Source organism: Paramisgurnus dabryanus, chromosome 7 (genome assembly GCF_030506205.2).
Source record: "Paramisgurnus dabryanus chromosome 7, PD_genome_1.1, whole genome shotgun sequence".
Taxonomy (NCBI): Eukaryota; Metazoa; Chordata; class Actinopteri; order Cypriniformes; family Cobitidae; genus Paramisgurnus; species Paramisgurnus dabryanus.
Genome location: NC_133343.1, coordinates 22349721 through 22377495, shown reverse-complemented (window position 1 = coordinate 22377495; position 27775 = coordinate 22349721). Strand labels below are relative to the sequence as shown.

Sequence of the window (27775 nt, the reverse complement as noted above, 5' to 3'; positions counted from 1 at the left end):
GGGAAACGGAAATCACATTCTTTTGAAATGTTATAACTAATCTAGGACTGTCCCTAACAATTATTTTGCTAATTGATCATGAAGTATTTTGATATTTTTGATAATAAAAATAGACCCAGGGTAGCAATAACCTTTAAAATTACATAATAATGATGATGCAATAATAATTTGTTCAAATAAAGTATCAAAATGTAGCCTTTGTAATAAAAAGCAGCATGTATATGTACTATAACAAATGCCTATGGCAAGCTTTCCCTTCCGTCAAACAGCTAGGGGTACAGTTTTTTATCTGAAAAAAAAAATGCAGCATCCAGATATAGTATCATACAGTACTGCTCTTCTGTCTAACTAATTAGATTGGGCAACCAAAGTCTTATGCACATTAACAAGGTTTTGTCCATCTACACCACATCCAGCCCCAGGGGATAATGCATTTCGTACCTGGGTTCAGTAGTGGGGATGCATCGATGAGCACTTCAGGCTTGTTATGTGGAGAGCGAATGAGGTTACAGAGGTCAACAGAAAGAGAGGTGGAGCAGTTTTTCTGACAGCAACAATGGAAAGTGATCTCAAGTTTAAATGAAAAGCTGCAGCACATAAAGCCTCCGGGCACATCACCGGTTTCAGTGGAGTTGCTAATTAAAAAGTATAACCGTGTTTTTTGCTAAAGCTGCGCTTTAAGATGTTGCTGCTGTGTTAATATTCTGCAGATGGGTCGGGGAACATGAAGGTTCCCCGGATTAGTCCTCTACCAGTGTGGTACAGATGTCACAGCCATGCATTGAATACAGCTATAGATCTTTCTCACATACTTGCATAACTGCTGTTCATCTCCATGGCTATCCACTATCTGCATTCTTTTGTGGTCTGTTATGTTCATTCTTCTTGTCTGTCAGATATTACAGTAATGAAAGATGGTTTGTGGGGGCTGAAGTGCATTGGAAGTGCATTGTACTCTCAGCCAGAAATTGCACCGAAACATTCATTCTCTGCGCGCAAACATGTTGTTCACTTCCTTTTATAGTTTTACATTTTTTATCCTTTTTTTTAGAAGTGACAGACTCAACCAACATTTCCTATAGCATATTCTAAAACTTGGGAAAAAAATACATATTCATGCACGTTTTGTCATGTAATTGCATTGTTAGTGCAAATGTTCCCATAATGCTTCTGTTTTGTTTAACCGTGAAAAATAATTTTTTTTTTCTTGTTGACTAATTTCAACCTGCAACTGTATATGGCCCACTGAGTTTTGATCCCTTTATCCTAGATAATAATTAGTATACTGTAACTGTATTTACTATTTAGTTTTACTGCTTCAAAGCATGTTTTGTGCCAGAAACTACTGTGAACCAGATGCAAGTAAACACGGCCTTACAGAATGTGCTTAATACCAAATGTTTTGTTTGTGTTACTGGATGAGTTGAATCCGTAAGGATCATTAATCACATGGCCAGTGCGTATACACCCACACTCTTAATGGATGTTGGGCCCTGCGAACACATCCCATAATTGAATCTAATGACATATCTAAAAGCCAGTGTTTGTGTTGGCTATTAGTCAGTCAATGGCACAATTAGACAATTCAGGTTTTGTTTTGATAGAAAGATTTAATACTCACACACACCTTTCTTCTAGTACAATGATTGTTGCCATGGGCAACCTGACCCTTTCAGCGTACCCAATATTTGCCTGGTTGCATGACAGACACTTCAGGGCACTTTGTGTATAACATATGCTTAAGACAGGAGTCGCTCAGTTTGTTTCCCTATAGCAGACACAGCTTTCCAACATGCTGGCTGATTATGCAGCTAAACCTCGTTGTTGTTTTGCCGAGAGCGAAGTTTATATTAATCAATGCTGGTTTTGTTTTGTACAGTTTGATGTTTATGTGGGTGATGATACTCCCACAGATATATTTACACTGGTAAATCTGCAGTCTGTGAATGACAGCAGATGGAGTGGCCTTGTTTTGTGTCTGTGCTCTCTGGCCTGTGGGTCCTCTGGACCTCATATCAGTTGTCTTTTTGTGGTCCAGCTAACAGTATGCATGCACTGCTCTAAGAGTGTGTTATTTGGTTCACTTTTGCCATCTAGTGGTTCCTTTTTTGCATGTGTTTTTAAAAAATATTTATGTACACAGCACAATATATATAAAACAATTTCCTGTTGGTGTGGCCTCGGTATAATACTGTATGTGTGTGTTTGCTTGCTTGCTTACAAGTATGAATATTTATTTACATACACAAATATGCACATGCACATTTTATTGAGGTAGAGGTATGTGTTAGTAAGAAAAATGCAAATAACATGTTACTGTTTATGTCACGATAATGCAATAACCTAAGCATTCAGTATGGCAGAAAAACTACTATAGCACTAGATACAGTTCACCATTTCTCCCATTTTTTTATTTAATCTACAATTTAAAACTGTATAATAATTTAACTACTACTTTAATATTTGTACAAAATAATGTTTAATTGTGTAAATTGTGTTCTCATATTGTGATCTGAGTTGATTGTGCCACCTAGTGGGTGATGTAATGCCAGCACATTTAGGTTTTCATGAAATCTTGAACATATTTCATTTTAAATAACTTTACTGTTTATATCACATTTGTGGCACAGGGTAATTCACAGTGGTAATGTTGTATTGTTTTTAGGGTTGTCACGGTTTAGAAATTTGGCTGACGGTTAATTGTTTAATAAATGATTGCTTTGCCATTTTTTTTTTTTTTTTTTTTGCTTGTTTTTCACACAAATAAATATATCTTTCAAAAACTGAAAATTCTTTATAAGAAATAAGCACAATAAAGTGTCTGAAAAATAAAAATGCAATAAAAATAAGCTGACTATACCAGAACAGGCATTAAATAGTAGCCAATCCTACTAAGGTCATATTAGTACAATTAGTACACATGTATAACGTTGTAATGTCAGTTAAGGAGTGCCATCTGATATTGTCTCGTTTATACAGCTGCTGCAGCCCCCCCTTGTATTTTTTAGAGAGATGTGCAATCATTGCGGTGATCTGAAATCATCCCGATGAGGTCAAACAATCATTTTTATCATTGTGAAAGCCCTAATTGTTTTCTTTATTTATTTCAGAAGGAGCTGAGTCTTCCCAGAAGAGGCAGTTTGTAAGTACCCCTGTTTTTTTTTAAAGATTTTTCATCTGTTTATAAAGAGGGACCTTATGTCCTGTCAACGCTGTCTATTCTAAAGACAATTTTTTTATAAAGCATTATCTGAAGATAATGTTATGCCCATTCAGCAAAGATCTGCTTAGTCCCTTTCATCATGCTAATGTGCTGTGGATGTATACAGATACTAAAGGAGCGAATGAGAAACTGCTTTGTTATTGTACTATAGTCCACACACAAGAGCTCATTAATTCATTTTCTATAATTTGTTTGGCAGATATTCACACAGTTGTCAGTTGGGTAGTTACTGTACATATTGCTGCCTCACATACAGTATCAATAAAAGTGCAGCATTTGTTCCAGAAGTATTTTCTCATTATTTTTATCTAAATTACAATTTTGATGAATTACAACATGAAATTGAAAGTAAATCGGTAAAAGGCTGTATTAGAAATTTATGTTTAAGGAATGACGTTATTAAGGGTTAAATTAAAGGATCTCATTCATTGCGGCAGGATGTTAAGCCGACATTAATCTTGCAATCCTGTCCTGTGCCTGATAAAGAAGTATGTTTAATATCTTTGGCACATACTGTATCAGTTCAGATAGCATTCCTACCAGATCACAGCGTCGGGGGCGCAGTTTCTCGTGCATGGACAGGGTCATGGGGGTCAGAGGTGACCGATAGGGCAAAGACGGGCAGATTACTGAAGGCTTTTTCCAACAGCTGAGCATCTCAGTTCTCGCACACCTATCTATATCTTTATGTCTGTTTATTTTTAACCGACTGCCAGTAAAGAATGTGCTCTTTACAGCCAATGATGAGAAAGGAAAGCATCAGCCTTGGATGCAGGTAACCTAATATTGAGATTGTGTACAAGCATACTGTTGTTGTATTCTTTGTACGTGCACACAGAGTTTTTCTTTTTGTTGTTAACTGGCAGGGGTGGGCTGAATGCCTGCCATTGTGAGGGTTCACCGAGTTCATTTCACCCGCCACAGGATTAAGAGACTTAATCAAATCAAGCCCTTTATTCAACCACACTGTTTGTCGGTGAGATTTCGTTTTATCCCTCGTTCGTTTAGGGTTTTAGTGACTGACATCTCCTTACCTCCCTTTATTTTTCCTCTTACCTTTTTGAATAGAAATGGAGCACCTGAAAATATCATTTTAAGTTTTTAGTTTATGATTTATTTTTTACCCAGGCTGAGAATAATGAAAATAAATGTAAAAATCTTGGAAAAGCGATGGAAAATGTAATCGACTCGAGGATTTCGAGAATCGTGACACCCCTATTAATTACATTTGAAACATAAGGTTTACATTTACGTCTTTGGCAGACACAACTTACTTTGTATTCAAGTATACAGGCTTTGTGTTTCTGTGACTCAAATGGCCAATGCTATCATACCCCAACTTTTAATTGATGTTGAGCCCCTTTGGAAAAAGATGACAGAATATTCATTTTCAATCACCTTAAGCATGTGTGCCATGCACACACACAGAGAACTGAGGATCATGGGTCAGTAACTGAATTTCGCTTTCCTGTTATGTGTATGTGTGTTGGAACTATTCAGGTTTGAGGGTTTATTATAGTGGTGCATAGGTCCTACGGCAAAGCCTCGACGCCGAAGGCTAAGCATTGGTTTCCATATATACTTTTGTGTCGTTGTCCGCGTCGACGTGCAATTACACATGCAGACCACAAGCAGGCAGTATCAAGTAGTAACAGCCAAAGAAGCAGCAATTTGGCCAGTAAACCCACAAACAAAGAAGCAACATCATCTTGTTGTATATGGTTTGAGAAGACAAACAGTGATGGAAGTAAATAGATAGCGACTTTTGTTGCAGTTTGAGTTAAGTCACTTCTCAACGTTCTTACGTCGCAACGGAAATGCCTATGAAGAAATGCGAGGCAGGTTTATTTGACCTAACAGGAGGAGTTCCAGTGGACCAATCACAGCACTAGCCGTCCGTGTAGAATTGGAAGTGTTGAAAAAATTTTGGCGAGGTGTAGGGATGTCCCGATCCGATATGCTGGAACGGTATCGGGTCCGATCCGGGCTTTTTCGGACCACATGACCGATCCAATTCCAATATGTGCGTTATGCACACGATGCATCTTTCTCTTTGTGTTTTAACAGTTATAAACTTTCCGTTGCGGTGCGAGGATTCCCATGAGGGCCTCAAGTCTGCACCCAGAAAGCCCATTAACGACCAGAATGCCCAGTATATGACCTAGGCGCATCAATTCTGCACCTGGAACGTGCATAAAAAGTCTGGTCAAGCGCATAATTTCCAAAATAACCATCTGCACACTAAAGCTTTTTACTATGAAAGTTTTACGCAATTAAGAAAAAAATATTTAGCATACTTAATTGATCAAACGTACCTATTATATGTTATCTTAAACACTGTCATGATTAATATTCACTAATGTTTCCTGTAACTTGTAAATCATTTTAAATAATTGATTTTAACATTTAAAATGATACAAGATGTAGCAGGGTGCACTATACACATTTAATTACAATAGGATCGGGCAGATATCGGTATCGGCTGATAAACGGAATTCTGGTATCCGAATCGGATCGGAAATGAAAAAGTGGGATCGGGACATCCCTAGCGAGGTGTGCGTCAGGCTATGCACAGTAGCAACGGCGTAGAACTCACGCACGACTATAAATTACACTTATGCATACAGTCTTGTCGCCCTCTGCTCTTTGATCTGGCCTGTTGTCTTCTATTTGCTTGTGTTAGGGGCCACATTTAGTCAAAGCTGGAACAAATGATAGAACATTGATGTTCTCTTGGTTGTGTGTGTGTGTGTGTGTGTGTGTGTGTGTGTGTACGGAAATGGACCAGGGTGAGGTGGGGGGGGTAACAGCTGCACCTCCCTCAGGGTCCTGTGATATCATGAGAATGCCCGCTCGGTGTGTTTATGCGTCTCTGCTGCTAATTCGTTGGCAACCCAGTCAGAGTTTGGATGGATGAAGCCTTACCGCCACATTAAAGTCAGTGTTGATGTCTGATTTGTCTTAAAATTTGGATTCGCCCCACGTCACTATGGATATATTATATAACTCCTTCTCTTCGGACTGATGATATAGTTCATCATGGTGCTCAGAAAGACAACGTCCCTCGACATAACTTTGTAAGGACTGGCATTTAACTATGAATGCCATGATGAGCTCGGACACACAGATATGGATACTCGTACGGTTGGATCAAGGCACATCATAGTCTGACTGTTGAGGTTTTTGCTAAAGAGAAAGCAAGCATGGATGGAAATGCTGAAACTTTCAGAATCAGAGTTGGTAGCCATGCGGTTGACTTGAGCTGTATTGTATTTGTGATATTGCAAAAATGTTAAACTGTGGAGGTTCAACGAGTTTCACCTCTGAGTGAAAGCGAATCCATCTTATCCATCCAGTTGGTGCCCTCTCTGTTTTCAGTGAATGTGACAATGAAGAAAAGAAAGGAAAGACTTGGAGCCCCAAACCTACATTTAAAGTAAGAGTTGCTTTAGCTCACAAATGTACATATCATACATGAAACGTGTTAACTTACAAACTAAACATGAAGTGGTCGACAGATGAACTGTAATTCTTTCTTCAGTTTTATACTTGAACTTGAGAGCAGGTGGCATGTTGTCTTTTATTTTTGTAATACCTGAGATGCACATTTAGCTTTTGATGTTTCTAAACATGACCACAGCATTAGCTTTATACAAACAGACCACAGACCATGTCCTGCCTGGCAATAAAGTAGGAGTCTCTCTCTCTCTCTCTCTCTCTCTCTCTCTCTCTCTCTCTCTCTCTCTCTCTCTCTCTCTCTCTCTCTCAAGCCTTTTTCTCGGTCTATCCCGATACCTTCTTTAACCTCATGCGCTTAGTTGTGGCTGAATTTCTATCTCTCAGTCCAATTGATTGACAGCCGCAGTGTGTGGCTCAGCGTGCTTCAAAACACAACCAGAACCAGATTGAGTCAGGGAAATACGAACGAGGAAAATTCCTTCCTCAGCAGAGTTTTTTTATGTCTGTGCATGATTCATGTTAAATGCCAGCTCATTGCCCAGTCAGCTTCTCTTGCTCTGTCCGCTTCAGACCCCTGGCCTCTGGTGTCTTGCCCAGCATTATGCAAGAAGAGACACTTGACCCTGGGCAGCTCCCCTGAGATCACAGAATGTTTTCTTCACTAGAAGTTGTCTAAATAAAGCACTGAAGAGCATGAGCTTTTGGTTTCGGTTTATTAGCAGAATCCACTAAACGCCACATTGATTTTTTTTTAGCAAAATCCTCAAAATCCAGCTTGAGTGCCAACTAGCTTTAGTGTGCCCAGTGTTTTTGTTTGTCCATGTGTGCGCAGTACTGACTGTCACCAACATCTCTAAAGTATTCCAGGGTAACTGACTGTCAAACAGCTCAAACGGGATCTTGTTTTTCACGTTTACTCACACCTGCACTCATGTCTTACTAGAGCTTACTTTTGAAGGCAGGACCAGTTAAAGTGTGGATATAAATCAAAGTGGAAACTTCGACATTCTCATACTGTGCTATTGACGTGGTCATGTTTATAAACCGTAGGTCATACTAGCGTTCCATGCACTTCACACACACACACACACAAGAGGACAAACTCTCAAACCTTTTTTTATTTTTATTCATTCATATTGCTCCTTGCTTTCCTCTCCTGCCATGTTCATTTAAAAGAATCTGGCCAACTGCTCAGTACCGTTGTCATGGCAACAGCAGCCTACTGCATCATCTCCTCTCTCCTACCTCCTGCTCACCCTCTGCTCTCTTCCTTCCGTCCCCTGGTGGACACGAGGGTCCTGCCTCTGCCCCTGTGCTTTCCCCTAGCACCAACCCATTCTTCTGGAGGTAAGGTTAAGATATGCTCTAACCTTTCTCACCCACGGCATGCTTGAACTCTGCTGTGCGTCTGAAGCTTTTAATGTTTCATTTTTGTGGGGTGTAGTGGATACATCTCAGGACTGGCACCTGAAAGTTACTGGTTTGGTCCCTGGTGCATTTGAGCCATAAGCCCTAATTTTTTGCACACTTGAGCAGGGGGGATGGATTGTCCATGTAATACATTTACCAATACAATCACATGGCAATTTGTAACTATTATACGAAGTAATTCGTATGAATTTGTCTAATCTGCTTTGAATGATTTTGTAAGATCTACTTTTACCCTAGTTATGTTGGTTTTAGGGGTGGGGCTAGAGTCTTGCTTCTTTTTAATATATTTATGTTTTTGTTTTATCACATTGTATGAATTAAAGGGGGTATTTCACAATACTTTTTTAAGATGTGAAATAAATGTGTACAAAGTACATATGTGAAGTTCTAGCTCAAAATATAATAAAAATGATTAATTATAGCATGCTAAAATTGCCACTTTGTAGTTGTAAGCAAAAATGTGCCATTTTTGGGTATGTCCCTGTAAAAGCAAATGAGCTGCACTAAATCTCTGCACTAAATGGCAGTGCCGTGGTTGGATTGTGCAGATTAAGGGGGCATTTTTATAATAATAATAAGATCTCCTGTGACATCACAAGGGGAGCCAAAGTTCAATGACCTATTTTTTCACATGCTTGCAGAGAATGGTTTAACAAAAAATTCTTTTTAACATTTTCTAGGTTAATACAAGCACTGGGGACCTCTTTTTTTTTTTTTTGAAACACATAGTAAAGGCAATGGTAGCCAATGTCTGAGGCTGTAGTAACAAAACGCGATCTAGACCTCAATTTGCTGAGCAATGTCAACTTAAATCAACAAGTTGAACTAATTCAAACTGATAAGGCTATTAGCAAATTTCTAAGTTTACTCAACTAGTGGCTTAAGTCATCTCAACTATTATGACTGTATGAACACCATTCCAGCATATATCCATAAAGTTAATCCATACATAAGTTGGGTAAATGGTAATTTCTTGTGTTCCTGTATAGCTCAGTGGTAGAACATTGTTTTTGCAGCACAAAAGGTCATGGGTTTAAACCCAGGGAACACAAGTGATAAAAATGTCTAGCTTTGAATTCACTGTAAGTGAGGCAACAATTATGCGCGCTGACCCACTGTGCTGCCCTCTACACTGAACACACAGTTCTTAATCATGGTAACAATGAACAAACATCATTCTTTCAAAATGACTCTAAATACAATATATAACTAACATTAACAACATAACAAGATACATAAAGCCAGCAAAAATTAAAACAGTCATCTTGTTTGGTAAATATTGACCAAATAAGTGAACATTTTGCAATGCATGCTGGGAGCCATTCCGACCATTGCTTTTTTAAATTGCTTGTTCAGATTACTCAGTTTGGCAAGTGGAGTGAACGTATTGGACAAAAACTGACATATCTAAGTCCAGTCAACAAAATAATATTTGTTAGCTGAATAATTATGCTTTTTTCATTCAGTGAACACAAGATAATGAATTGACCCCCTTCAACAAAAAATCTTTGTTCAAGTTACTTAATTATATTTGTTGAAAGAACATTTTGAAGTTGGATTTTTTCAGTGTAAATAAAAACAAGTAGATTACCTTAGTTAATATATGATAACTAAAGCATAAAAAAAACGAAACTGCGCTAACGTTGCTGTGTAAAATGTGTACTATGTATACAATGTTAAACCAGCTGCCAAACCTCCCTTCAGGTATTTGTTCCAGAGTTCATTTTAGCCATTTGTTAGATCATTAAACAAACAGAAACCGGAAGTAAAGTTCCGACCAGACGAGTAACCGCGACAACGCACGCTTGTCCGATGAAATCATCTGTAAGAGGCGGTTCACATTTCGCGTCTAAAACCGGGCGGAAAACACGATCGTTGGTTGGTTCTTGTCACATTCTGAAAACTTGATATGTTTTTAACTCAATGCAGTGTGGGTGTCCCTGGAAAAAATGAGCGCGAAGTACCTCTTGCATGTCGCGACCGCGTTGCCCCCATTATGAGTGTGCATATCGCTCGCCTACATTTGAAATAACGAACTTGAGCAGGCAAAAGTTGCGAAATGTGAATCGCCCCTAAGGCAGTTTGTCCATTTAGGCTACTGTAGAAACATGATGCCACAAAATGATGTAAAACAGCTATGTTCTGTCCCATTTGGCTATAATTGTGTGTGTGTTCACTTCGATCCCTCTCTGATCCCTTGTTTGATGTCTCAAATTGCTGTGCACAGCTTGGTCTCAGATGTTCTTCTACTTGTGGGTTAAGTATATTTGTCTTTGCAATGTATAGGCACAATGTCTAAATTTTTTAGGCGTTTAAAGATAAACAACATGGCTAATGGAATGCGTGTGTCATTTAGAGAGATCTTGCATTCACATCCTGAGGAAATCAGTTTTATTCATGCTCATCTATTATCTGGGTTGCTGGTGATCTGTCCATCCTTTATTGATTGTGATCGCAATAATAGCAAATATGTTCAAAATGATTTTCCTCTCGTATGAAGGCTCATTTCCCCTGTGTATTGACTTGAGGCGCCAGACACCTTTTTCTATTTCTAATTGATGTTATCTTGGAAGCAGAATGGGTGTTTTTTTTGTAGTTCCCCGCAGGTTTGAACCAACAGAGATGCTGTAGGAAATCAAGTCTTAAATCTTTTAAGAGCTGCAGGTATCAGAGCTTAAATCAACAGGGTGTCCAAGGAAAGGCAGGGAGCTTCTTGTGCCCTTTCTACACTCAGTAGTGATTTTTCAATACTCTTAAACTCAATTTTTGTTAGTTCCTTCCAATTTTGTGTCCCTGAATGAGAAATCATCTTTTTGTTATGTCTGGATTTTGAGTTTTATCGTTGTGTTTTGTTCAGTTAGAATGAGAGAGGGTCCTGCATGTGAATTTACCCCAAAATTGCCTTTTGTTGGTAATACATATTTTGAAAACAGGATATAGAATTTATATTTGTGTCAATTTTAATAAAAACCCAGACAATAGGTGAATACTGTCAGTTAATATCTTCTTAAATATAACAAAAAAAGTAAATATCAAAATGTGTTTTTAGTAACCGTGTCGAATAAAATATAAAAATGTCTAATATAAGTCTGATATCACAAGAATTTCATAATTTCTTATTTGGTATGCACCTGTGTTAACAGTAATGACAACATGCATGCCAGCCAGGTGGCATGAACTCCACAGTTTGATACCTAATAATCTGTGTTATGCCATCATAATTTTTAAAAGAAGGTTTAAAAGACTATAGTGTGCATTTCAAGTGAAGAAAGTAGAATTTAGATGTTAGAAGTACAATTTCACACATTTGCTGTGAACTAAATTGTAACCATTACTTTATTTTTCAAAATTTTAGAGCTTTAATTTTCTTTTAAAGTCATCAGGAAATCAAAATGTTCAATTCCTATTCTTTCATGTAATATAGCAGTATTTATTATAAATGATTAACTTGTGCACGTGATTATTTTTATCTTTAATTAAATATTGATTAAATATCTTATAATCAAAAACCTTAACTCTTTCCCCGCCAGCATTTAAAAAAAAGTTGCCAGCCAGCACCAGCATTTTTCATGATTTTCACAAAAGTTTAATGCCGTCCAGAAATGTTCTTCTTTAAATATATAAACAAACAATATATCAGATGAAAGAATAGACCCTCTGCTTTCAAAAAAAAAATAACGTTTCATCCTACCTTCATTAGTTCTCTTGTAATCACCTCTCAAACATGAGTAGGTTTCTTCAAAAACACCCAATTTTGAGCAAAAAGCTGAGATAATTCCATTTTTGCGAAGGACTTTCGATAGAGATCAGATGCAGAGCGATCTTTAAAACATACACGGAGTTCTTTCTCTTTCATGAGATGCGCTACTTTCGGGTTGTATAAGTTGCGGAAGTGCGCCACCTGGTGGATAATAGCGGTATTGCGGAAAGACGTCATTGGCGGGGAAGCGTTTTCTCTTAATTGAGGAGATATCTCGTCAATGGCGGTGAAAGAGTTAATCTCCTCCCCTCCTTGAAATTACCTCTCTTTACTTGCTGCCATGAGGAATGGTGTGAGGGCGGGGCTATTGGAGAAAGATCGCAGGCCAACTTCCAACGATCCGATCAGTTTTTAGTTGATGAAATCAAGTCCCGCTCTAAATTTCTTCATATTCCAGATGCCGTTTAACTCGGAGATATGTCACGACAGTGAAAAGATGACAATATCTTTAATCAAAAAGATGAGGAATGGCATGAGGCGGGGCTATCGGAGAAGGATCGCAGGCCAACTTCCCATGATCCAATCAGTTTTGGATTGATGAAATCCCGCTCTAGATTTTTTTCATATTTCAGATAAATATTTTACTTTTTTTTTCTCGGATGTATATCACGACAGTGAAAAGAAGACAATCGCTACCTCCTTTTCATGGCAACTTTAAGTTTCAAATCAGATTTTAAATCCCTGACTCTCTGGCTTTTGATCCCCACTCTGTTCTAAACATCCATATCTTTTCACCACTGACCACATTATTAAGAACTCCTGAGATTACCTGCGGTTATGTTTGTTTGCTGAATATAAATGTGTGCGGTATTGGGTGGAGGTGTTTTCTCTCTATAGCTGTTTGTTCTTTGATGTGTGTCGAGAGCGATTGAGCCTCTGGTGTAGGTTGGCTCAAGGTGAAACAGTGCTGCAATGCCTGTCTGCATCTAAAACTCTTCACACACATGCACAGAAACAGACAGGCATGTTTATCTTTTTGATTTCCTATTCTTTGTTATTTCCTCCTTGACTCGTTGGAATAATATTGGAGTAGAATTTTTGAATGAAAACCGTTTGAACCAGATAGAAAAATATCTCAGATTTTGTCCCCGTTCCAGTTGACTTTAGCAGAATATTTCAACATTTATGAGTGCGTGCACTTTAATCCCCTGTCATTCTGTCACTTTCTCGAGAGACGATATATTGAATGGTCTTGTCAAATCCAGACAGTTCTGGCTGACAGATCGTCCAGCATTAAAATGTATTACTATTTCTCTCAATTTTTTTACCAGTTGTTGCAGTTTATCATCCATTGGTAGTCTATAGGATTCTCATTTTGCAGATCTATCTATCTGCATACTGTAGAGATACTGCAAAACTATTTTTTAATTATACTTATTGGTGGACTGTAGGGATGTGCACGAATGGTCGAATATTCGATCTGCAATACTAATTTGTATAGAAAAATGCTATTCAAGTGTATGTTTGTTAGTTTTAAATGCGCCACCGCAGGATTAAGGCTACTGCTCATTTTTGCTTTTTCACTTTACATATACTGTATTTTACAGACTTTAATGTAAAATATTCATAAAAATTAATTAATACATATCAATAATTGTTTTGGCAATTCAGATTGCAGACTAATTTAAAGTTTTAACACCGGGTTGTTTGTTTTTGTGCCTCAGCTCACGTGTTTTTTATACCTGCTCTACAACGCATCGTGAGAGATTGGTTAGCTTCCTTTTATATAGCAGACTTTATTTTGTTAATACAGAGCTAAATGAGACCGACATGCAGAATGAAACAAAACAGAAAGCATTTATTATAAGAGGTGCTCTGTGGCAAATGAACCGGATCTGCAGATGGCAGCTTGACAGCAATAGCTTTGTCTTTGTGAAGTGTTGTAAAATTAAGCTTGTAACTTTGCACAGTCAGCAGTAAGGTATCAACTCCGCTTACGTTATTTGTAAAATAATGTTTAATTCAGTTATTCTTGTTTGATTCATCTGTTGTTCTTACTTCTTACCGGATAATCACAGAGCAAAGTTTTCTTCGCAGCTGGCATTATTGTAGAATGAAGAACTTTCACCAGAGCAGATAGGCTAAACACGGTTATCATTATTCACAAAAACATGTCAAATTAAATAGAGAAGATATTGCCGATTGTAAAGGGGGAGCCGATGTTTTTTCGTTCTCCCCAGGCTCTTATTTGGTGTTTTGAATCTGTTTACACGACAATAGCATACTTTGAGTCCTTAAACTTTAAACTTCACTTGCGTTGGGGTATAATAATAAAGATTTGTTGTTTTTGCAATGTTATAATGATCATATATAATTGTTTCTCAGTCTCTTTGATAGAATACATCCAGAAAATGAAAGAAATATCTATATATTATTAAAAACTGTATGAAAAGGTAAACTAATGTGTCAAGTTTTTAGGGTAAACTCCCCTTCCACTTGAGCAATAGCAGGAAACTGCAGGATCTCTTAAACTTAAAAATAAAACTAAATCCTAATTTTAAGGGGGACAGAGAATGAAAAACCATTTTTACCTTGTCTTTGTTGAATAATGGTAGTCTACCCGCATTCACGCACATACAAAAAGTGCTAGACATGCTAAACATTTCAGTATCATAGAAATTCCTCTTTTAGAAATGTCAGCCAGAAAACAGCCCAATCTGAAAAACTGATGCTTATGACATCACAGGCATCTAACTGCCCCTCCACTTTAAAATAATTGGCTACATTTTTTGAGTGGCAGCAAAGTCAGCCAATCAGTAAGGAGATTGCAAGTTAAGCCGGTAGGGGGAGCCAAATAGGTGCAAAACCACTTGTTTAAAATCCCCCACCCTAATAGAGCTATCTGAGAGAGGTTTTTAGGAAGCTTCTAAGGCATTACAGACCCAAACAAAAAATGTTTTGTCTACATGTCGCATCACAGAACAAGGATAAATACCCCGTTCAATCATTCTATGTCACCTTTAAAGAAATTAGTATTTTTACTTCACTCTGCTCAAAAACGCTTAAGATGTGCTTAGTGCCAAGAGAGGTCACACTGAACACCGACGATGCCTAAAGAAGACATTTAGTGGTTTTTTTTTACATATTTCCTGTATTTTCTGTTTTTATCTTGATAAAATAGATTGAATATATTCGGATACATTGCATGATATTCGAAATCCGTTCGAATTTGATTTTTCTCAAAAGTGACAGCCCTACTGTATATATGTTTTGTATGAAACAATTTGGGAAATTGTTGGCAATTGTAAAACAGGAGTGTTTCAAGGATGGGGGTTGTTTTCGCATACAAACCGACCAACAGTTGAAGCACAGCATGGTTAACATTTCCAAACTTACTTGGGTAAAATCAACCTCACTAATCACCTAGTTGATCAATTCATTTATGTATGTATTAGAGGGAATGGTAGATTGGAGATTGGGTGGTTGAGAGAGAGAGAGGGAGGGAAAGGGAAAGCACAAGCACATGACAGCTTCTCACAGTAGCTCTAGCAATGTCACAGGTTGCCGACAGTTACAGTAGGGACATCATCCTAGTGCATGCTATCAGAGAAAACACACTTGCTTAGCCAGATGTTCTTTGTTCTCCCATGATTTTCTGCATTTGATCTCTGGATGACATCTATGTTAGAGCACCGATATCATGTCTGACTCATTCTGGACCGTGCTTTCCAATTTCTCCCTGCCGGAAAGAAGCATGCTCCGTCGTTCCAAGAGGTACAGCATCTCTGATCTTTATGCATCTGTTTTTTCTCTCCAACTGTTTCTCTTGTGGTAGCCGGATAATTTGATTTTTTTTTGGTCATATGAGCTGTAATTGATGGCATGCTGCAAACGGTCTTGAGGTTTTCATTGTGCATGTGTGTGTACTATAAGTGGGTTAGTGATTTTATTTTTTGTACTGATGTCTGTGTACGTTCCAAATTATGTTGTTTACATGCTCAGTATGCACTGCGTGCAATGTTAATATCTTTCAGTCAGTGTGTATCAAAGTCATTTCTTTATCCATGGGTGCAAATTATGACGTTGCAAGACACATATACATGCAAACAGATGATTTAAGTTTAGTCTTCTCTGACTCACATAATGTAGATAGAGAGCTGCAGATGCACAGAGATAGCGTCTTTAATCAGTCTCCATCCTTCTCCGCGTGTGGTTATCCTGTTGCCCAAAGAGACAGATGAGGGATGGGCACGGTACTTGCATAGCAACAGAGTTGAGATTGTAGAGTGATTTGCCTCTTTCTACTCTTTGGTTTTGAGGTAGTGTCATTCACACAGTGATGCTAAATGCCTGAATCATTATGTAGTCGTGAGGTTGCAGCATTGTGCTGTATGGAGTCATGTCAGTCTTATTTTTATGGCTTTTCCTTAAGACAAATGTCAGTGTTACTTTTGCTCAAAGTAAGTTACAAGTTTGTGTGGTATAAATGTATAACTCGTAATGTATAATTTTGACTGAATGTGCCCGGGTGCTTCTCATTTCTTATGTGTGCAACCTCGTTTCCTTAGCTCCCCATCTTAGGATGTGAGGAAGGTTGCAAGGTCGGAAAGAAAAGACCTTACACACTATATAAAGTTCATTTTATATTATCAAATATTAACTGCATTAAACACAAAAAATTGTAAGCGATAAAAATAAAGTCAAACGCATACTGAAGTTAAACTTCATAGCCAGACTAGATCATAATGAGACACTCTTAAAGGGGTCATAGCATGAAAATCTGACTTTTTTCATATTTAAGTGCTATAATTGGGTCCCCTGTGCTTCTATCAACCTAGAAAACGTGAAAAATATCAACCAAGTAACTTTGTTTTGGTAAGCCATTTTCTGCAAGTATGTGAAAAATTTGGTTGTTCAGATTTCGCCTGTTTTGTGAGGTAGGTAGCAAGGTGAATTACAATAAAACCACCCCTTAACTCTTTTGCCGCCATTGACGAGATATCTTGTCAATCAAGAGAAAACGTTTCCTCGCCAATGACGAGTATTTCCTGCTTTCCGCAATACCGCTATTATCCACCAACTTTTTAAACCCGGAAGTATTGCCCTATGGCAAGCAGCTGCATGTCCGTGTCTGTTTTAAAGATCGCTCTGAATTGGAACTCTATGAAAAGTCTGTCACAAAAATTTAATTATCTCTGCTTTTTGCTCAAAATGTGGTGTTTTGGCAGAAACCTACCCATATTAAAAAAGCTGACTACAAAAGAACTACTGAAGTAGGATGAAACGTTTTTTTTTTTTGTTTGAAAGCAGATGGCCTGTTCTTTAATTTGGTATATTGTATGTTTATATATTTAAAGAAGAACATTTTCGTGAAGGCATTAAACTTTTGTGAAAATCATGAAAAACGCTGGTGTTGGCAGGCAACTTTTTTTAAAAACGCTGGCGGCGAAAGAGTTAATCTGCACTATCCAACCACGGCACTGCCATTTAGTGGACAGAGAAAGAGAGAGAGAGAAAGAACATCATTGAGTTTCAATAACAAAAAAACACCATCATTGTGATCAGTGTATGCATTTCATTTGCTCATTTGAATTTTAAATGACACACCCAAAAACGGCACACTTTTACTCCGAGTTCCAATTTTAACATGCTATAATAAATTATCTGTGGGGTATTTTGAGCTAAAACTTTATATACACACTCTAGGGACACCAAATATTTATTTTACATCTTTTAAAAAAATCTCATAATATGACCCCTTTAAAAATGCTTTAAAATGAATATGATGTTTCTACATATTCAATATTAACTTGCTCATGACTCCTCAGGAACCTCCTTATTCTTCGTTCCACGCCTTTGCATGTTACAGTTAAAGAATTGAGATGTCCTACAAGCTTGCATTGATCGGTTTCAGGGTCACTGGCTGGAGGATGAAGGAGCGCGAGTTTAAAGTTGTGACATAAACTGAAAATATCCACTCAGCTGTGATTGCACATTTCATGAAAATGCACCAAGTTGCTACATTGCTTAAAGGCGGGGTGCATAATCTCTGAAGGACAATGTTGATATTTGAAATCACCTTAACAAACGCGCCCCTATAGAATCTGGACCTTCTTTTGATAGACCCGCTCCACACATACGCACCTTTAACAGCCACAAACAGCTTATAGTTAACATAGTAAGGATAATGAATTTTTAATTTGTGTTTATTCCTATATTAGTAAATATAACAGTATATTAAATATTGGAGTTTTTCGTAAATAAGTTGTTGTCGGCAGTTTAAAAAACCAATATGCTGCTCAAGGGCAGGCTCAGTGTAAGTGTTTATTGTATTAAAATCACTGTAATACTTTGTCGCTGTTCACTATAATACATTGGTGGACCAGCAAAACCAGGTCCAAATAAATTGGTCTATCATAACCATCTTCAACTTTTTGTTGTGTGAGTTGCAGCTTTATATGTGTGCATGTTTTTTAAAAAGTCCTTCTGGTATTACAGCCGCTTTGCAATTTATTATAGTCTAAATTTCTACCTGCAGTATAATGAACTGAGCTCAAACCTCCTTGACCCCCCATTCTTTTAATGACCCACCTGCCTTCATGAGCAGATGAGGGTTCTGCATTATTAATACGCCATAGATTTATCAACTGAGTGTGTTGTGTGTCGCCACACCCCCTGTGAAAACACCACCTGTTGCAGTCATTTTTTGATCTGAACCTACTTTGCATTCATGCATGCCCACATACCAATAAAATCAAAGTTAAGAGATGTCTCTGTGTTAATCTATTTGTTATTAATTCCTGAGGCGTCTCTATAGTAGTGGTACATATTTAAAGGGATAGTTCACGCAAAAATAAAAATTCTGTCATCCTTTGTAACCAAACCAATCAAAAGCCCCATTGACTTCCATAAAAGGAAGAAAGAATACTATGGAAATAAATAAGGCTTTGGTTCCTTAAAATATCTTTGTGTTCATCAGAACAAAGACATTTATACAGGTGTGTAAAAACATGAGAGTGAATACATGATGACAGAATTTTCATTTTTGTGTGAACTTTCCTATTAATTGTTAAAAGAGTCTTTTAGATCTCACTTAGTGCTGTGTGTGTGTGTGTGTGTGCGTGCGTGCGTGCGTGTGTGTGTGTGTGTGTGTGTGTGTGTGTGTGTAAAGCCGCAATAACTCAGCTACTCTCCTGCCACTCTCTCTGGGGGGATGCTGAACCAGCTTTTCGCAGTCTTAACACCATGTCAACTAGCATCACGTCAACATCCCACACAAATCCACAAAAAAATTTCCCAAAGGCGTTCTTATTTTAGGGGTGATCTGCATGACATGTCGCAAAGTAAACTTACTGTATAGCAATGTAAAGGCTGGGAAAACTTGTGTGCATGTTTTAAAGCCTGTGTCTCTATCTGCCTCATCTTCTGTGCATAGTGTTCAGCTTCCCCCAAGCATTTTCATTACAGTGACTTCACAGGACACTAATTGTGTGTGTGTGTGTGTGTGTGTGTGTGTGTGTGTGTGTGTGTGTGTGTGTGTGTGTGTGTGTGTGTGTGTGTGTGTGCGTGCATGTGTGTGTGTGTGCGTTTGTAGAAAAACTCTCTTTGAAACTCTCACGAAACATTTAACAGGACCGATTCCAAAACATTTAGCCGGTTTGATTGTCCTCTTCCCTGATGATATAAAACAAGCGATTGATTTCTTTTTCTCATTTTCATCTTTCTCTGCTCTGTTGAAACTCAATATAACCACTTAGCTTGTAGAAAGTCTTAATCATTGATTCATTGAGCAGTGATGTAATGGTTAAGGTTTGTCTCAATTTTAATTCGTCATTATACTAAAAACTACAGGCAATGCAACACATAAGTGTGAAAGGCATATTTTCATCATTTCAGAAGAAAATTGGTCTTATTTAAATAGAAGTTTACTGTTGTTAATATAGAGAACAGGTGTGCACAATATTGATAGCTCTTTGATTACAGGAAGAAGGTTTGTCTTTAAAACTCAAGGCAGTAGCAATTTGGGCTCATTATTGACTAAACAATCCGTAATTGGCTTTCTGACTATAGCGCTGACCCTGTCTGACCGGTTTGCATCCCTTGAAACCACTGCTTTCTTTGTTTTAGCATATGGCTGCCAAACATTAAATCAGGTTAAGTCAATTACAGAAGAGCCAATGCATTTTGGCGCTATCTTGATAACATATACTTGAGGATAAATCATCTCCTCCGCATGAATTTCTGTTTGCAGTCATGCCATCATCTTTTCACTATGTGGACTTAAGAAAAAATGTAGAGCTCATGAGGAGATCAAAAAGACATGAACCTTTTAATGCCCTTTGTTTGATAGAAAAATTACTGTACATAGATCCTTATGGTATAATATTTTACCCCAAAAGGTACAACATTTCAGTTTGTTGTATACACATGAAGATACAAAAATGAACCTCTGAGGGTACTACCCAGGGTGCGATTTGCCGGGGGGGATGCGTGGGATTTCCCCCTTTCTGGTCAATGTATCCCTGCCTCTGCTTAATTATTTTTATCCCCGGTGGGGATAAATTTATCCCCCCCTCAAAGTGATCAGTGCTACTACACTAGTGGCGAGACGGATCACAAAACATATCACTGATCCGTGGTTTGATTAAAGTCAATTTTGTTTTAAAATGCGCTGCTTTGGCTGGCTCTGATACAGCTGCCGCGCGCAGCCTCTCTGTATTCACCACTCTGCAGACTTGCTCAATGTCCGGCCCACGGCGCTATCTGATTGGTTACAGACCCGGTTACACCTCACGAGTAGCCTATCAACACATGCGAGATGGTTATGGAGCTGTGTGTCGAAACGGTGGAAGGCAGCATATTCATCCGCATATTAATAAAGCGGGAATAAACATCACAATCTGATTATCTGTTTATGATGACAAGCAGAGTTAGTGTCCCAGTCACACCACTGAGAATGGCCGAAGTTACACGCAGATGAGGTGTTTAGCGAGGCGCGGGCGCGTCCAGTTTGCGCAAATGAGGCTAAGTGACTAACACATAATGCATCTGTCTTTTCTATCATTTCACTGTAGCTCCGCATTGCGGTGTAAAGTTAATATTATTACTTTAAAAGCAGCAGTAAAACTGTTTCTACTGTAATGGTTTAACTTTGCAATAAATACATTGTTCATATTTATGTTTAAGTTGACACTACATTGTGCCATACAGTTTTGCCATTCAAGATTTAATTCTTGCGTGTTTTTTCGTTGTGCATGATCACAGCTCATATGTGTGGGGAAAGATAAGCTATTAGAATAAAAATATTGCGTAAGGCTGCTTCATGAGTTAATAAGAAAAAAGATTTTACAATTCCTGCAAATGCAGTGATGAGTTCATGTTCTCATTATTTATTTTTATGAATTAAAATGTTTTGAAATGTGCTGTGGACAGAGACGCATTATGTCAAGAATGATAAAAAATCGTCAATAAGCTCATAATTTGGGCTAAAATAGTCTAAATGTTAAGTTTTAAAACCATTTTAAAAAGCTGGTTATATTTTGATGTTTCTGCGCAAGTTCAGCAGACAGTGAGGTTCGGGTTTGTTCCGATCAGAGCTCGTGAGCGGAGAGCGCATTTCTGAATATTAGAAATATTTTAATTAGAAATATATAAAAAATAATAATAATATTATAATGGATTTTTGTTAGGTCAGACAATAATTACCAAATTTCTCTCTCATATTGCTCTTCATAACCACTGAAAACAGTCAAAAAAGTAAAAACTAGTGGTGGGTACAAAATAACTCGACGCCTATGAAAACATCCCCCCCTCTGTTTTTTTCACAAATCGCACCCTGGTACTACCCATAGATATGTATAAAGGCTAGATGTCTTACGGCGGAGTCTCTAACGGCTAATCAGATGAAAGAACAGACCCTCTGCTTAAAAAAAAAAAAAAAAACGTTTCATCCTACCTTCATTAGTTCTCTTGTAATCACCTCTCAAACATGGGTAGGTTTCTTCAAAAACACCCAATTTTGAGCAAAAAGCTGAGATAATTCAATTTTTGCGAAGGACTTTTGATAGAGATCAGATGCAGAGCGATCTTTAAAACATACACGGAGTTCTTTCTCTTTCACGTGAGGCACTACTTCCAGGTTGTATAAGTTGCGGAAGTGCGCCACCTGGTGGATAATAGCGGTATTGTGGAAAGACGGAAAATCTCGTCATTGGCCGTTAAAGCGTTCTCTCTTAATTGACGAGATATCTCGTCAATGGCGGTTAAAGAGTTAACGTGGCTATAATTCTGGATGCTTTAACATGTTTCATGAATTTTATTTTAGTTTCATTTAATTTTATTTTTTTTAGTATAAGTATGCAGTGTCTTTATAACAAACCAAACCGTTTGAAAATCTGTAAAAAATTAAGCAAGTTATGGTCATTTAAAAGAGACCATAAAACGTAATGCTACGAGTGTGCGAGCGCCCTGTGGTAAGATGGCCGCCAAAATGCGGACGTTCCACTCAATTGGCCAGCAGCGAGGGCGAGACATCTAGCCTTTATACATATCTATGTTACTACCCCAGTGACAGAAAAGGTACAGTTTTGTATAATGTGTATAATAGTGGTTTAGTGAAATAATGATTATAATCTGGAATAAATATTTTGATGACTCTAGATGATGCTTATGTTTGATGTACACTATCATTTAAAAGTTTTTCAATTAAATGTTTCTAATGATCCTAAAAAATTAATTCTGAAGGTGTTTCCCTAAATCTTTGGGGGGAAAAATATAAAAATATTACAAAAATTACAAATATTTGAATGACTTGGACTGAATAAAGAAGATGGTGAGAACACAATAAGTTGCTTGATAAAATGCCAAAATAAATTTTTTATTAATTTTTGGACAAAGGGTGACTTCACTGAAGATGTTAAAATATAGTTTTGATATGTTTTGGATGATTTTAGTCCTAACATGTTCCCATATAGTTACAGTTGTGTTATGCCATATATTTGATGAGTTTACTATTGTAAAAAACTATTGTTACTATTCTTAAATGTAAATGAAAAATATAACTAATCAATCAAATAAGTGTTATAAAACGTTTAAATGGTAGTGTATTTTAGGATTTCGGCTTTGCCAGACTTAAAAAAATATCTTAACCTCAATGTATTTGTTTATTTTCTAATTTTCTCTTTCAACCTATCCACAGTGTTGAGTTGGGTGGAGCACCAGGCTAGCAGGTGTCTGCATCTAATTGCAGTGTTCAGTATTAATAGTCGTCTTACATCTGTTCATGGTAATTACACCGTTCAGCTCATGGCATTTGGCAGCGTGAGTCCTAGAAAAGCGCCGTTTCCTCAGGCCACAAAGTGGATAATCGTTTGACACCCTGAAAAGCAAAAATGACACTGGAAATGTCCACTTTGTTGTAGCTTTCTCTGATTATGCATGTTCGTGTATGCATTTCTATGCAATTGTTTATTATTTTTACCATCTGTTGATGGATATCAATCTGTGGATATACAGTAGGTGTAGTTACATTTAACAGCATAGTCTTTCTATATTTGTTATAACATTAGAAGGCACATTTGTGACATCGCATTGTAATATCACAAAGGATTTCCAGTCATAATTCTAGCCTGATGATTCACCTCAGTCTCCACGTCTCTGTGCAAAATGATTATGCAGATGCACATAGGCAGCTGTTCACATGTACTTCCTGTTCTACTATCTACTTTAATAATTGTTTTGACTAAAAAAATCTTCTGTTGCTCATAACAAAGCTAAAACAAATCAAGTGGAATTTTCAAGCACAATTTTTGTGAAGTAAGTGTCTGAGTGATTGACAAGAGTAATAATCTCTCACAAACACATATATTGAGAACCAATGTGAACCAATTCATCTCTTATCCTTATGATTTGAGTGTCTTCTTTAAGGCTGTTTCACTGGAGTATTTATGCTGTCGTGTCTAAACTAATGAAAATGTAATCCAGGATTAATGAGTGTAGCAGTAGATTTTCAGTGGCCGACTTTCAGAGAGCTTTGATACTGACACGAACTAAGCGAAAATCTAAAAAATCCCACTTTCTCTCTTTACCATGACTTAATAACAACATGCAATGACATTTCCCTGAACAAGCTTTTGAACTTTTAAAGATTGCTGGTAACTGATCAATAAATATCTATGCTTTGTTTTCATAGTTGTTAAAGGATTTCTTTATTTTCTTAAGAAAATCCTGATAATTTATTCACCCCCATGTCATCCCAAAATGTTGATGTCTTTCTTTGTTCAGTCGAGAAAAAGTAAGTTTTTTGAGGAAAACATTCCTGGATTTTTCTCAATTTAATTTATTGTTTTGGACCCCAACAGTTTACAGTTTCAATGAAGTTTAAAATTGCAGTTTTAACTCTTGATTCAAAACGATCCCAAACGAGGCATAAGCTTATTATCCAGCAAAACCATCATGATTTTTGGCAAGAAATAAAGTACTTTTAAACCACAACTTCTCGTCTTGCACCAGCCATGTGAGGCGACAGTGCGGCCTCACGTAATGCGTTATCACGTCAAAAGGATATGCATGACGTATGCGAAACTACCGCCCCAGTGACGTTGTTGTATGTGGATTGATACTAATTAATGTCTTTGTGTCAGTTTATTGTTGAAAATGGTCCGCAATTGTGCATTTCACATTTGTAGCGTGTGACCTTTCCACGGCATTATGCATTACGTGAGGTCACGCTGGCGCATCACACGGCTGGTGCAAGACAAAAAGGTGTGGTTTAAAAGTGCATATTTTTATTTTTCTTGCCAAAAATTACAATCATTTTACCTCATTTGACTATACCTCATTTGGGATGGTTTAAACAATTTACTACAAATTGTTAGGGTCTAATAAGGTCTATTAAAATGAGAAAAATCCTGGAATGTTTTTCTTTAAAAACTTAATTTCTATTCGACTGAACAAAGAAAGACATCAACATTTTGGATGACATGAGCATGAGTAAATTATCTGGATTTTTTAAAGAATGTAGAGTAATCCTTTAATTGTATCCAAATCTAAACAAACTCTATAACATCATTCAACAGCCCAAAACAAATCTAGTCACACTCAAATGAGTTCAATCAAGCTTAATAAACTCAAACAAACTCAAATGAACCCAGACGACAATGTAAACAAGCAGGTTTGCTCGCAAATAAAATTGACATTTCTTCGTGTTTAGAAGTCATTGGGAAGCAATTCTCTACCCCAATTACTGTAATTAAGGGATAAATTTCCTTTCACACCCGTGAACCCTCCACAGCTGCTCATGTTATTAACATGTAAATTGTACTAGGGCTTTTTGCTGCAATGTGCCCCCTCCTAGTTTTTCAATGAAGGAATGATGTTTTAATGAGTATGTGTGTCTCTATCCATTGACTGTGCACCTTCTGGAATTCTACATTTAAGCCAAATGTGTGTTATGTTTTCTTTTTTTTGCCAATTAATGTCAACATGATAGCCACCTATATGCCTTTTTAGCAGGGATTCGAATAACCATTCTTGATAATATCACCCTGTCTCATGTCAGGTTGTGTTCTGATGTGTTAAGCTGACATGGCAGCTGTGTTTGTAGGTGATTTCTAAGACAGTTTTTGGGTGATTTCCAAGACAAATGTCACCTTGGACCATGAGTTTTCTTCAAAACTGAATTTGAACACATTTAAAGGCTATTCCACATTTTCCAGAAAACGCTATCAGGTTTGTGTATCTACCATGGTGGAAGGCTAAACATCAAGTCAGCTTGATTGGAGCAGTACAGTGTGCAGTAATCGGTGCAAAGTAACTGATTCTAAAGACCGTACGATATACCTTGAAACAGGATTACATTCACACATAATTACAAGACTCTGAGTATCTTTACAGAAGCTGTGGTTTATCGAGCCATTGGAGACTTGTTAATATTGCAGATGTAATTGCCAAGTACTGCTAACACAGACAGACTGCTCAATGAGTTCTCATTGCAGTAAGAGCTTTGTTGTAAAGGGTAAATAGATGCAGTATAGTCTCCCTTTGTGAGTACTGTAGGATGTGAGCAATTCCAGCGTTATAAATGTGACATTTTCAACCAAAAATTGAAACATAATTTCTCAGAGAATGTATTTATTACCAATACATTGAACCTATTTTCCTTAACCCCTGATGATAGAGTCCAGAGGTCAGAAAAATATCACTTTGTACTCATGTTTTTTATTGTATAATAGAAAATGTGCATGTGTTATGTAGGGCTGTGCAAAAATATCGATACAGCTAACTATCGTGATACATTTTTCCCCGATAGTGTATCGGTATTTCAATCTACTATTGATATTTTTAAAAGCCCATCAAATCCCTCTGTGTGCTTCAAATGACCTCCTCTGCCGCTGCTTTAGTTGTCACGGTCCAGTTGTCTGTCATATACAGCCATTCGGCCAATGTCTCAGAAGTGAGAAAATGGCAGAAAATTTAAAAACGCCTGCAGCCTTCAAAGCTGACGTGTGGAAGCGCTTTGGCTTTAAAAAAAAGAAAAAAAAAGTTTTGATATGTTTTTTATTTTTGATAAAAAAAGAAAAAGTATTGCAATGTATCGCAACATGAAATGCACAGCATTGTATCGTATCGCGAGACATCGCACCATGGCCCATGTATCGTGATATGTATCGTATCTTGTGGCCCTTGTCAATACCCAGCCCTAGTGTTATGGATGTACCGAGCCCCTAAGGTGACATTGGAGTAAAAAAAAATCTAAAGTTTAGTTTCATGTGCTCACCTGAAACTTTCATGTGCTCACGTGAAACTTTCATGTGCTCACGTGAAACTTTCACATGCGCGCGCGATAGTTTCAGGTGAGCACACGATAGTTTCACGTGCTTGCGCGATAGCTTCACGTGAGCACGCAAAACTAAACTTAAAAAAAATTCTGCACATTAAGGTTTCGCGTGAGCACATGAAGGTTTCGCGTGAGCACATGAAGGTTTCGCGTGAGCACATGAAAGTTTTGCGTGAGCACATGAAACTAAACTTTATTTAATTTTTGCTCCATGTCCCCTTAGGGGCTCTCTATGGATGTGACAAAAAATAACAAAAAACGTTTTTGGGAGACAAATACCTTGTAGGAATTCAGTGAATTAAAATGCACAAGCAAAATTGAATTCAACTAATGGAGAAAGGATTTCAATACGATATAGTTTCGTATTTTTTATCCACTTAAAAAATCGCCACGTTTTATTGTTTGCAACCATACTTACTCGTGTCTTTAAATAGGGAAAACATCAAAGTGTTTGGTGGCTTCTAAATTCATCCCTGTTTGGATCCTAAGGAATGAATGGGGCTAGGCTAAATGCTAACACAGTTACTACGTATACTGTAAAGTTTAAGTGCACACATTGAAAAAATATAGATATGTATTAATTTGTTGAGGTAAAAACTTAGTAAAATATTGAAAAACTGTGGTGTTTTCCTTTAAGCCACTAAATATTGACATCTGAGATTATCAGTATGATTAAAGGTGACATAGAATGATTGAACGGGGTATTTATCCTTGTTCTGTGATGTGACATGTAGACAATTTTTTTTGGGGGGGGGTCTGTAATGCCTAAGAAGCTTCCTAAAAACCTCTCTCAGATAGCTCTATTAGGGTGGGGGATTTTAAACAAGTGGTTTTGCACCTATTTGGCTCCCCCTACTGGCTTAATTTGCAATCTCATTACTGATTGGCTGACTTTGCTGCCACTCAAAAAATGTAGCCAATTATTTTAAAGTGGAGGGGCAGTTAGATGCCTGTGATGTCATAAGCATCAGTTTTTCAGATAGGGCCGTTTTCTGGCTGACATTTCTAAAAGAGGAATTTCTATGAGACTGAGATGTTTAGCATGTCTAGCACTTTTTGTATGTTCGTGAATGCGTGTAGACTACCATTATTCAACAAAGACAAGGTAAAAATGGTTTTTTTAATT

General features: G+C 37.4%; 1 protein-coding gene across 9 annotated transcripts in view; it reads left to right on the top strand.

Annotated features, from left to right (window-relative positions):
* Positions 1 to 27775, top strand: part of mast2 (microtubule associated serine/threonine kinase 2) — a 185850-nt gene that overhangs the window by 119875 nt on the left and 38200 nt on the right. For 6 of the 9 annotated variants that reach the window (XR_012336970.1, XM_065264990.2, XM_065264988.2 and 3 more), the window contains one exon: positions 3111 to 3142. Coding sequence is in view for 8 of the 9 variants with exons in the window: in XM_065264990.2 (XP_065121062.2) it covers positions 3111 to 3142 (32 nt within the window). In the remaining variant the exon portion in view is untranslated. Of the gene's footprint in view, positions 1 to 3110; positions 3143 to 6116; positions 6660 to 7858; positions 8030 to 15443; positions 15588 to 27775 lie in introns of those variants that run through there. The other 3 variants (XM_073815180.1, XM_073815179.1, XM_065264991.2) reach the window with 3 other exon arrangements.